The sequence below is a fragment of the Lynx rufus genome, unplaced genomic scaffold, assembly GCF_022079265.1.
Source record: "Lynx rufus isolate CCGP_SWC_20201006 ecotype Redwood Valley unplaced genomic scaffold, mLynRuf1.p SCAF_8, whole genome shotgun sequence".
Lineage (NCBI taxonomy): Eukaryota > Metazoa > Chordata > Mammalia > Carnivora > Felidae > Lynx > Lynx rufus.
The window spans coordinates 23,952,634-23,964,788 of record NW_025814896.1 but is presented as its reverse complement, the minus strand read 5'-3'; the positions used below and the strand labels follow the sequence as shown (position 1 = coordinate 23,964,788).

General features: G+C 54.3%; 2 protein-coding genes across 2 annotated transcripts in view; one reads left to right on the top strand and one right to left on the bottom strand.

The window, feature by feature from the left end:
- The window catches only part of MMP24 (matrix metallopeptidase 24), a 43,206-nt gene extending 34,701 nt beyond the window's left edge, over positions 1–8,505 (top strand). The window contains exons 6-9 of the mRNA XM_047069767.1: positions 1,076–1,290; positions 3,779–3,917; positions 5,380–5,646; positions 8,013–8,505. Coding sequence (XP_046925723.1) covers positions 1,076–1,290; positions 3,779–3,917; positions 5,380–5,646; positions 8,013–8,350 — 959 coding nt within the window. The 3' untranslated portion in view covers positions 8,351–8,505. The remainder of the gene's footprint in view (positions 1–1,075; positions 1,291–3,778; positions 3,918–5,379; positions 5,647–8,012) is intronic.
- Positions 8,506–11,067: 2,562 nt separating this feature from the next.
- MMP24OS (MMP24 opposite strand) lies at positions 11,068–12,083 on the bottom strand. Its single transcript, XM_047068861.1, has 2 exons — positions 11,685–12,083; positions 11,068–11,600 (listed from the first exon to the last, which is right to left on the bottom strand). The coding sequence occupies exon 2, from the start codon at positions 11,595–11,597 to the stop codon at positions 11,430–11,432; it is 168 nt and encodes a 55-aa protein (XP_046924817.1). The 5' UTR covers positions 11,598–11,600; positions 11,685–12,083; the 3' UTR covers positions 11,068–11,429.
- Between the last annotated feature and the right edge of the window lie 72 nt (positions 12,084–12,155).

Here is a 12,155-nt window from a genome sequence, read left to right as displayed (position 1 = left end):
ACAAATGGCTGGAGGCTACTGTATTGGACAGTGCTAATATAGAACATTTCTGTCATCACAGAACATCCTATTGGACAGCTCCAACATAGAGGGTCTTTAAAGCCATGAACCTGGGCACCTCCCCACTCCCCTCTCTACAGGGAATCAAGATCACTTAAGGTAGTGATCTGTGACTAGGGGGCTCATTGGAATTACCTTGGAATTTCCATTTTAAAAATGCTCTCATTGTCAGAGATTCGCTTCTCTTTGGTCTGGGGTGTCTTCTGAGCATCATGAGTTTTAAAAGCTCTCCCAGTGACCCTAATATGCAACCCAAGGGAGAAAACTGACATAGGGACAAAAATAGAGAGAACACCCAGGAGCACTCCAACCTTTAGGGTAGGGGGGTGAGGAAAGGCTGCCAGCAAAGGAAGTGGAGAAGGAACAGCCCATAAAGTAGAAGGAAAACCAAGACAGAACAGGGGCCTGGAAAAGTGCTCCTATGATCTTGCTACTCAAAGTGTGGGCCTCAGACCAGGAACACTGGCATCACCTAACAGCCTGAAGAAATGCAGAATTGCAAGCCGCCCCACCCCCACCCCCCGCCCAGACCCTCTGAGTCATAATCCCCATTTTATTAAGATCCCTGGATCTTGATATGCACATCAAAGTTTGAGTCGGTAACCCTGGGGTTTGGCAACATGAAGGTCATTGGAGATCTTGACAGAGCATCTTCAGTAGGTGACAGGGCAGAGGCTGTCCTGGAGTGGGATAAGGAACGAAGGGGAGAAAGTGAGGCTGGCATGTGTAGAGGGAGCAGAGAATGATGGTATGGGACACTGAGCCCAAGAAAGGACATGTTCTCTCTTATAACAGGAGAGAAGAAGAGAAGATATCAGATTCGGGGGTGGAAAGATGAGAGTTCCCATTTAATGACTATTTTCATCTGTTTTCTCAAAGATTGGGAAGTAAAAAGTGGGAGAGGGAACAGGAGGCTGGAGGGTGACAGACCTCAGCTGCCAGGGTGATGATGAAGCAATGACAGCGGGAGGCAGGGAATGGCTGACCCTGTCTAAGATACAGCCCCTCTCTGCAGGACCCCCAGCTGAGCCCCTGGAGCCCACCAGACCCCTCCCCACGCTCCCCGTCCGCAGGATCCACTCACCAAGTGAGAGGAAACATGAGCGCCAGCCCAGGCCACCTCGGCCGCCCCTCGGGGACCGGCCGTCCACACCGGGCGCCAAACCCAACATCTGTGATGGCAACTTCAACACAGTGGCACTCTTCCGAGGCGAGATGTTTGTGTTTAAGGTAGGGCCAGTCAACTGGTGACACCCAGATGGTCCTCTCCCACTTGCTCCCCCTCTGTGGAGCAGGAGAAGGCTGCTGCTCTGGGATTAGGCCCGCTTTGGGCCTGGACAGGAGTTGGCCCAGTGGCCAGGACTTGGGGTCCCTTTCTGGTGCTGCCGGGCGAATTGACTTGTTTCTAAGAGGAGGTGGGTAGACTGGTGATCTTATACCTTCCCAGGGGTTAATGCTGGGGGAAAGTGCTGGAGACCTGCTGGTCAGCGACTTTGAGCAAGTCGTCTCCCTTCTCTGGACCTCAGTGTCTCCATCTGAAAGTGGGGTCATTCCCTTAATGAAGGGTGTATGAAGACTAAATGAGTGCATGGCCATGAAGATAGCAGCTTGGAGTAGGGGCTGACATGGCAATGGCAGAGTCTGTCTCCAGATCCTGCCAGGGCTGAGAAGCTGGGACTGAGGGATGCCTGATAGAAAGCTGGCCAGGCTACATCTTGTCACTTGTCCTGGTCCTATCACATTGGCCACGGGCTGACTGGGTGGCAGCACGTTTGGTTGGTATGCTACAGGTTGGGTTACCAGGGAAGTGGACTCTGAGACAGTGTTGAGAATGCAGGATTTTGATTAAAAAGTACCTTTGAGATCAACATCTGTGGGTAGGAGGGAAGGAAGTAAGACTGGGCAGAAGGAGAATATAAGCAGCAACTAGGACCATTGCAGAGTGGCCTACCCCTACAGGGAGTTCTATAGCTAGCATGGCCCATCAGAGTCATCCCACACAGGGCCCCAAATAGCTGGCACTTTGTACCTCCTGCTTCATTCAGTCATTGGATGAGAAGGGGCATGACCTTGGGGGAGCTTGCTGAAGCCGAGGCCATCCCCAGAGAGGCCTGCAGTTGAAAACAGCCTGCTGACCACATTGCGGGCCGCCAGGGCAACAAGCCCTCCACGGAAAGGGGTCTGGTCAGGGTGTCTCCATCACACTGGGTGGCTGTGTGGGGCTGCTCCATTCCCCTCAGGGAGCTCTCCCAGCAAGCTTTGAGGACTGAGCAAGAATCAGGTGACACGGGTCAGCACTGATCCTGCCTCTCACAGAGTGGCTCTAGGAAAGTCACTGGCCTTACTCAAGATTCTGTATATCTTGGGATGCCTGGGTGGCTCAGTTGGTTAAGCATCCAACTTTGGCTCAGGTCGTGGTCTTGTGGCTCGTGGGTTCGAGCCCGGCATCAGGCTTATAGCACAGAGCCTGGAGCCTGCTTCGGATTCTGTGTATCCCTCTCTCTCTGTCCCTCCCCTGTTTGTGGTCTGTCTCTGTCTCTCACTTTCAAAAAAAAAAAAAAAAAGACTCTGTATATATCAAATCTACTTCATAGACTTGTGCAAGTCAAACTAAAGTTTTAAAAACATGAAAGTGCTTTGTAAAACACCTTGAAAAAAACGTTTCTAGTTTTTGTACCATCTTTTACAAATCACATTCATTCTGATCCCCCCACTCAACGGTTCCTAGGCAAGTCTGGGTTTTATCATCTCCATTTATTTTATTTTAGTTTTTTAATTTGAGAGAGAGAGAGAGAGAGAGAGAGAGCACATGAGCAGGGGAAAGGGGCAGAGGGAGAGTGAGAATCCCAAGCAGGCTCTGTGCTCAGCATGGAGCCCCATGTGGGACTCAGTTCCATGACCCTGGGATCATGACCTAAGTCAAATCAAGAGTCGGATGCTCAAACGACTGAGCCATCCAGGTGCCCCTTTTATCATCCCCATTTACACTGAGGGTCTTGGTAGGTTACAGGCCTTGCACAGATTGCCTACCAGCCAAGGGCTGTACTGGCACAAGACACTAGTTTGAAGAAGAGGGCTTTCATCAGATTTTTGACCTACTGAGCTGCCATTTATTTAACATCAACCATGTGCCCTGTGCTGTTCTAGGTACTTTACCTATTACCTCTCCTCTGATCCCCAACATTACCCCCATTTGTAGGTGAGGTGCTTGCAGTACTGTGCCCACGGTCATGCAGTGCTAAGTGAAGTAAATTCACACCCAGGTCTCGAGGGATTCCCACAGCTTGATTCCCAGGGTTCTCGCCCTGCTGGATGGAGCCAGAGGGTGAGGAGGGCATTCTGCTCAGGTTCAGTGGCCAGCCTTGTGAGTGGCCCACTGATGTCAGTAACTCTCTGCTGCCCTCATGTGGCCACTACAGGCCCCTGGCACCATCCCTTCCAGCTCCTCCCCACCTCATCCCTGCACCAGGCCAGTCTGCTGTCTGTCTCATAGCCCCTTGGACAGCAAGAACCTTCAGGAGGCTTATATGAAGAGAGTTAATGGGCATCCTGTCTTCCTCAGGGCATTGGAAGCTAGATGTGATAGACAGACATCACGGAGGGTTGCAAGGCTGGGCCCAGGGGAAGCTTTTGGGTTATTTGGGCTTGAGCCCCAAGGCTGAGATCCTAAGTTAAGGCAGGGCCTGCCATGCTTCTTTCTCCTCCCCTTACCCCCCAGGATCGCTGGTTCTGGCGCCTGCGCAATAACCGGGTACAAGAGGGCTACCCCATGCAGATTGAGCAGTTCTGGAAGGGCCTACCTGCCCGCATAGATGCAGCCTATGAAAGGGCTGATGGAAGATTTGTCTTCTTCAAAGGTAATATAGCCTGTGCTAAGAGAACTGTGACAGTTCCCTGCCCTTTCTGGGACCCCCTTTCCCCATCTGTACACTGGAAGCGGCGGGGTGAGAAGCAGATGCCCTCCAAGAGCCCCTCTAGCCCTACCAGAGACACTGACTTCTGACAGGACTAATCCCTGCAGGCAGGCCAAGCACAGTCCAGGGGAATCAAGTCATGAAGTAATTGTTGAGGGTCTGTATGTTCCCAGGTTGGTGGGACGACAAGGCTCACCCACGTCCAGATACAGTGCTCCATGGAAGGCCATCCCATCAGTTCTGTAAGAGTTGGTTGGGAGGAGGTCACACTGGCTGGAGAGGTCAGGGAAGGAGCCAGGGGAGCTAGCATGTATGGCATGCCCACCCAGGGCTGGGTTGCTTCGCTTCAATTATCTTGAGATGGGCCCAGCCTCAGAAGGGTAAGATACAGATAATTAGTGAGAAGTGAGGAAGGCAGTCCAAGAGGAAGGGACAGCATGGGTAATAGAGTAGTGTGGGGATATGCATGTATGTTGGAAAAGCTTAGAAGACCCACTGGACAGCCATGGAGGCCCACCTTGGAGAGCGGTGAGCAGTGGCCTAGAAGGGAGAGTGAGGGAGAGTCCTAAGGAGCCTTGGTTGCCAGGCCAGAATGCAGTCTTGACCCATTAGAGAAACACTGGTGTCCACTGGGTGTTTGTGAGCAGCAGAGAGCCAGAGGGCAGGCAGCAATCCAATAGAGCAGAGGTGGGGAGGCCATTTCGGAGTCGGTTACTGGAGGGGAGGGAGCAAGTCAACAAGGCCCACACCAGGGAGGACCAGTGAGGCCAGAGATGGACAGCTAAAAGATGCAAAAGGCTTCCTGAGAGGCTGAACATGGAGGGGAGAAGGAAAGAGAGGGTCAAAAGTGACGCCAGGTTTCTTGCTGGGGAACCGGGGGGCAGAAAGGTGAGGAGGGAGGGAGCACACTGTGGAGGTAGTGACGAATTCCAGAAAGCAGACATGGAAATGTCCAGAGGCTGGTGTACACTGGGTCAGGGCTCCTGGGTCTGGGGCTCAGGTCCAGTGGGAGTGGCTGTGAGCCCTCAGAGTTGGGTGTCACTGGTGGAAGGTGGGGTGTACTAAGGCATGCAAAGCCACAGGAGTGGCTGAGGACGCCTGAGAGAGAGTTAAGGAGAAATTCACATGAACGAACAGAGGGTGCGGCACGGAGGCTGGGCAGCATGGGGCCGGTTGCCCAAGATCTGCAGTGACTGGCTTCTGGCTTCTTGCCCCCATGCTCTGCCAGGGCCAAGGAGCCTCAGTCTCCCAGAGAGGCTGTCAATCAGGCCTTGCACTGTTTCCCCCGACACTGTGGCTCTGTGAATGACTTCAGTCCTAGCAAAAGATGGACAAGTGGCACCAGCCACAACCTCTGGCATTGAGTGACTGGGAAAGGCTGATCCTGGGTTTCTCTTGGCTACAGGTGACAAGTACTGGGTATTTAAGGAGGTGACGGTGGAGCCTGGGTACCCCCACAGCCTGGGGGAGCTGGGGAGCTGTCTGCCCCGAGAAGGCATTGACACAGCTCTGCGCTGGGAACCTGTGGGCAAGACCTACTTTTTCAAAGGCGAACGGTACTGGCGCTACAGCGAGGAGCGGCGGGCCACGGACCCTGGCTACCCCAAGCCCATCACTGTGTGGAAGGGCATCCCACAGGCTCCCCAGGGGGCCTTCATCAGCAAGGAAGGATGTACGTAAGGGCCTGGCTGGGTGGGGAGTAGCCCGATTTTATGTAGGTCCCAACAGGGCCCATGGGCATACTCTCAGGGTATCCAAGTTTGAGAAACGGTGTCTAATGGTAAGGACAACTGCCTCACATCTACCCATGTTCACACAGTAAATTAATTCTCTTACCAGCTACCAAGCCAGGCTCTCATCTGCAGACATGACTCACATTTGAGAGATGTTTTCATAGACTGACTTCACTCTTTCAGACAGCATTTCTCAAATAGTGGACCTCAGATGTACTCTAGGGCTTCCTCGAGTTATCAAATCTGAAAAGCAATGATGGATACAGGTGCTTTCAAAGGTGCTTTTTTTTTTTTTTTTTTAAACAAGGCTTGAGGGCAGGAAGATGGAAAGAGAAGCCTTTTTTATTTATGAGACATTTTCTAAGCTCCTCCTGGAGGCCAGGCTGGGAGCTTCCCAGCAGACTAGAAGCTTCTCAAGAAGAGGGGCTGGGTGTTGCCAGGTGCAGGAATCCATGAATGTTTGTTAAATACATTTCCCGTGATCTGGTCAAAAATACAGACTCTGGAGGCTGGCTGACTTCACATCCCGCCTCCACCACTTACTATGAGTTTGAGCAAACCATTTAAGTTTTCTATGTCTTCATCTATCAGATGGGGATAATAATGGTACCTACCTCATTGGGATTTGTAAGACTAAGGTAAATTAAGTAGAGCACTTAGACCAATGCCTAGCACATGATCCATGCCAAATGAGACTTAGCTGCTATCATCATCATCATCATTTTGTTGGTGTGTTTTAGTTTTTGTAGAATGACAGGTGTCATCCATTCCCTCCACAATGATTACTGAGAGCCAAGTTTTGTGGGAGAGCTGGGGAAGGAGCAGAGAATAAGACTTGCATTGCATCCCTGGCTCCCATTCTAGAGGCAGAAAACAACTAAGGTGGCAGCAAATGTTCTAAGGGAAAGAAATGCAGCCGAAGAGCTATGGTGGGGGTGGGGGTGGGGGGTGCTGGGGAGGGCCCGTTAGAGAGGGTTCGTCAGGAAGGGCTTTCTAAGGAGATGTCACTGTTAAGAAAGCCAAAAGTCTCGGGGGAAGAGCTGCTACTGATGGCTCTCCTGTGTACCTGATGCTTTACACACATGGTCTTGCTTTCTGGGAGCCTCAGAGACAAGTGACATCAAGGACTTTGGCCAATGAAAGTCCCAGAGTGGGGAGCCAACCAATAGGAGAGTCTGAGTTGCTTTGCTGTCTGTACACTGTCTGGGCCATGAAGGCTGTTGCTGGGAGCCTGGTGTGGCTGCCCAGCCCCTCCACCTCCTTTCTCCTTCTCCTTCTCCTCCTCCTCCTCCTCCTCCCCCCCTCCTCCTCCTTCTTCTTTTCCTTCTTCTTCTCCTCCTTCTTCTCCCTCTCCTTCTCCTCCTCCTCCTCCTCCTTCTTCTTTTCCTTCTTCTTCTTCTCCTCCTTCTTCTCCCTTTCCTTCTCCTTCTCCTCCCCCTCCTCCTCTTCCTCCTCCTTCTTCTTCAAGTTTATTTATTTTGAGAGATATAGAGACAGTGTGAGTAGGGGAGGGGCAAAGAGAGAGGGAGAGAGAGAGAATCCCAAGCAAGATCCAGGCTATCAGCACAGAGCCCGATGAGGGGCTCAAACTCATGAATTGTGAGATGATGACCTGAGCCGAAACCAAGAGTCAGATGTTTCACTGACTGAGCCACCCAGGTGCCCCAGTCTCCACCTCCTTTCTTTCTAGCCTCTTCCCCAGCAGTGTCCCAGAGACCTTGCATCTGTGTTGTGATGCAAGCCAAAGAAAAGCCACAACTGTGAAAAGGTGGTGTCCGCTGTCAACCAAAGGAGAAACCTGGCTCCCTGCCTCCCTTGCCTCAAACAGAAGCTAGACTGAGGCTCTAGAGCTATGAAGGCAGTGCTGTCCAAGCCATAGTTGGGAACTTGATCTCACCAACATGGGCGGGGTGGAGGGGAGGGTTATAAGGTAGGGAGGCACAAATTGAACTTATCAATTCTACTTAAAGCCCCTCAGTGGCTTCCTGGCACCTGTGAGATGACAGGCCAGGCTGCTCCAGGTCCTGGGCGCACCTCTTTGCAACCGTGCAGGTCACACTCCGAGACCCTGTCACACTGTTGGCAGAGTGTGCTACACACTGCCCTCCCCCCACCTGCAAGCGACCCAACACGCTGCTCCCACCACTTCATATGCCCACCCCTCCTTCAAAGCTCCTCTGGGACGCCAGGGTGGGAGAGGCGTCCTTCTTCCACACTGCCACAGCACCCTATGCCCTCTCACTCTGGCCCAGAGCAGGTGCAGGGCAGTACCTGGGAGTAGTGATGCTGGACCATGTTTCTGCAGATTACACCTACTTCTACAAGGGCCGGGACTACTGGAAGTTTGACAACCAGAAACTGAGTGTGGAGCCAGGTTATCCACGCAACATCCTACGTGACTGGATGGGCTGCAACCAGAAGGAGGTGGAACGGCGGAAGGAGCGGCGGCTGCCCCAGGACGATGTGGACATCATGGTGACCATCAATGACGTACCAGGCTCTGTGAATGCCGTGGCTGTGGTCATCCCCTGCATCTTGTCCCTCTGCATCCTGGTGCTGGTCTACACCATCTTCCAGTTCAAGAACAAGGCAGGCCCTCAGCCTGTCACCTACTATAAGCGGCCAGTCCAGGAGTGGGTGTGAGCAGCCCAGAGCCCTCTCTGTCCACTCGGTCTGGCCAGCCAGGCCCTTCCTCATCAGGGTCTCAGGGGCAGCTCTGGCCACTGCCCACCGGGGCCAGAAGGGCCCTAGGCCAGGGGTCGTGCAGCTGAAGTGGTAGGTACATTGGCCTAGGCTGAGCATGAGGCAGGGAGTGATGGTGGCTGTGCCCCAGGGTGGGTGTCTGGCAGCCAGTTGCCAGCCTTCTGTCCTGGGTGAACTGCTCCCTACGCAAGGGAATAGGCCAGGCCCCATCAGGAGGCAGGGACCATGCCAGGAGGAGGCCCTGTGGTCACTGCATCCTGTGGTTATCAATGAGGCACCACAGCTCTGTTCCTGGCTGGACCCAGCACCTTCTGTGGAAGCCAGCACTAGCACTCTCAGCCCCCTCTGGGAGATGCCACCAATCCTGGTCCCCCTTTGCCAACACCTGCTGGTCAGATGTCCCCCTGCCCCTACCCCACTGTCCTCCAAGGCTACAAGACCCCTGCTGCCAACATGGCGGGCAACAAGCCCGGGTTTCCGCTGCTGGCATACAGCAGATCCCTCAGGAAACCTGCTCCACATCAGGGTCTCCTTTGAGATCTAGGATTTAGGGTCACATGTTGCAGGCAGTGCTGTGGCCCAGCGGGGTCTGACAAGGACCCAGCTGTCATGTCGTGAATATTTAAATGTCCTGTTACTACTGTTTTAAAAGTCCCATTCTGCAAAGGCTGTTTGAGGCGTTAGGTGAATTAGAGGTGACTATCTTGGTGATGAGGCCAGCGTGGCCGGCCCTTCCCCAGGAGACAAGGACCAAGGTGCTGCTAAGGCCACTCTAGCGCCTAGACACCCCAGGAGCTGGACCTGCTCATGAGGCTAAAGGTCTGGGGCAGGAGCTGATCCCATCTCTGGAGGCTGATCTGAGTTCTGACTATCCTCCACTTCTCTGTCCCTCTCCCCATTCTCCCAGTCCCCAGCCCTGTTGCTTATGGCCTGGGGCTCAGCCTGACTAGCTAGGTGAGGCAGAAATGGCTCCAGGCCAACATTCTCATGGCTTTGGGGGTAATGGGCCCAGGGCAGCCTTCTCAAGTGTTCAGAGCCCACACCCCCAGTTACCCTGAGGCCAACTCAATCTCTCAGCTTGGAAGCAGTGTTTATACAAGCTTGGCCCTTGCTAACCCTGCTCACTGGGCCCATCTGCCTGCATTGCAGTCCCAATCCTAGGGGCCCATCCTTCACAGTCTCTGGAATTCCTAGGGCTCAGCTTGCCTCACTCCAACCCAGTGGAGGCAGCCCTGTTTGTCACTGAAGAGCCCATTCAGGCAAGCCCATTAGGCAAGACTAATGGGTTCAGTGATGCCCACTGGCTCTCTGCCAAAGCCAAAAGGTGGTACATCTTCAGGGTGCTGGCAGAGTCTCCGATGCCACTCTGGCCCTCTGGGCCTGCATGGGTCTCGCCCCTACCCTGTGGCCTCTGGGCTTTGGGTTGGCTTAACCTGTAGCAGACAGGGACTACTATTGCCCTGGGAGCTGTCTTGAGCAAAATCTCTCTTGTCCCAGAGGCACCTATGTGGGTCCACTATGTTCCCGGGCATCATCCTTCTGTCTTTTCTCATTTTGACCAAGGGCGGGCTCCCTAGGGTGGGTGGGGAACAACTGCAGAGATATTAGTGATTCATAGGTTTGTATAGTGTTTTATACTTTGCAAAGCACTTTATTAGCTCATACCTGTCCACTCACATGAAACTCGTGCAGGCCCTGGGAAGCCTAGGGTAACTCTCACCGTGCCCTCAAATGAAGCACAGAGAGATTGTTTCTTGCCCAGGCCATCGGGTGGGCTGGCTGGGCCTTGGGTCCTCACCTATGGACCCCTCTAGGGTCCAAGATGAGATCAGAAGTGTCTCTTTTATCCATCTTTTCCTGGCCTCCCTTCTCCCCTTCCCGGTCCCTCTCCACTCCTCAGGTTGGTGCTCTCTCTTTTTGAAAGCTCTAGGCTCCCCAGGCTCCCCATTGGCTCCTGGTACTACCAAGGCCAGCTGAGAAAGAGCAGGAGATGGAGGCAGGCAGCTCAGGCTGCAGATGTGAGGGATGCAGGGCCAGGCCCAGAGAGGGCTCAGCCTGGAGGCTTCCAATCTCAGATTCTCCTGTCTTCTGGTCATCTGTTTGTCCATCACCCCAGGACAGGGCAGACAGACAAAGGGGCACTGCACTGGGGACCCCAGAGCCCAGCTTCCCCTCGGCCCGGGGAATATCACAGCATTTCAGTGTCGGTCACATTTTAAACTGATCAGCCTTTGTATAATGTTTTTTAAATCATTTCTAAATAAAACAAAAATACAGAGTGTGTTGTTTTCTTGGGATATAGGAACAAGGATCAGGTTCTGGGAGTGGCCTTAAGAAACTTCTAGGAGAGGGGGAACAGGGTGCTTTGGGGTGTCTGGGAACTGTCCCATGCATCTCATCTACCAGCCCAGCAATCAAATGTCCCCTCTCTCAAAAAGGCTGGCCCCAGAGGCCCAGTGTTACTGGGGTTCCTGGAACACAACCTGATAATGCCTCACTGGGATCCAAGATGGCAGAGCAAGCCCCCCCCCCAGGAGAAGTACAGGGAGGGTCACTGTGGGTGGCAAGGTCTTCTCCGAAGCCAAGGCACATGGTGCCATAACCAGGGACAAAAGCAACAGCCCGGTTCTTAGCAATAAGGAACAGACGAGAGGAGGTGAGGTCAGCAGTCTTGGGGTCTTACCAGGAGTCCTGGCCTGGTTCTGGAAGCCAGGGCCAGGGAGGGCTGCCCCAGAACCCAGACGGCTGGAGAAGCTGTAGGGTGGGGGTGAGCACGAAGGTTTAAGCTGGTTTGGGTGCAGGCTAAGAAGCGAACAAATTCGGAAGGAACTAGAGGCGAGCCGGTGCCCCATGGCGAGGCTGCCGAAGAGGCCCTGCCGAGACCTCCTTCCAGTCCTCCGTGATCTATCTCCTCGACTCTCCGAGCCTGTCCTGGGCGCCGGGGTTGGAAAAGGACAACAGAGGAACATAACAGCACAACGACAGTTGGCAGCTGGCAGTAACTGCGGAGGGTGTCGAGTCAGTACCAGGAGGTGCAGGTGATGAGGAAGCGCACATCGTCCAGTGGCCCCCAGGGACTGGGTTCAGGCTGGGGCCGATCAGGGGCCTCGGGCGCCCCGGGTTGGGGCTGGGGCTGGGCCTGCACGGGCTCTGGGGCGCCCTGGCCGCCGCTCAGCCGAGCACCCATCGTCTGCAAAGAGAAGCCGTTAAATGCGGGTCAGCTGCACGCGACCCGGTCGTCCCGCCACGCCCCGGCCCGACCCTCCTCTCTCACCGCGCGAGCCACGGGTCTCCAAGGTCCCAGAGCCGGCGACTGCACTCCACTGGCCTGCGTACTTGCGCTGGGAGGAGCCGGCGTCGTGACCTCACCGCACGCAGGCCCCGCCCTCTAGCCGCTGCTGCGGGGTTGCGTACCCGACCCCACCCACCAGTAACTGGCCAATGCTGCTCCAACATCGCGGGGCCCCGCCCCGCACACAGCAGGAGACTGAAGGAGCCGCCCCCGCAAGCCACAAAGGACTCATCCAGACGCTTCCTGGCTCCACAGGCACTGTAGCTAAGGGAAGGCGCCTGCCAGTTTTCTGAGAATCTCCATGGCACCTGGCAGCCAGGCCAGCAATCTCCATCCACCTTGGTCAAAGAAGACAAGACTGCCCTGAAGCCAGGTGTTCCAGACCCCTTACAGGTCCTCATTCGGGCCTAGAGGAGAGCTGGAACATTCTCATCTCTTCAACCCCAGAAGTAG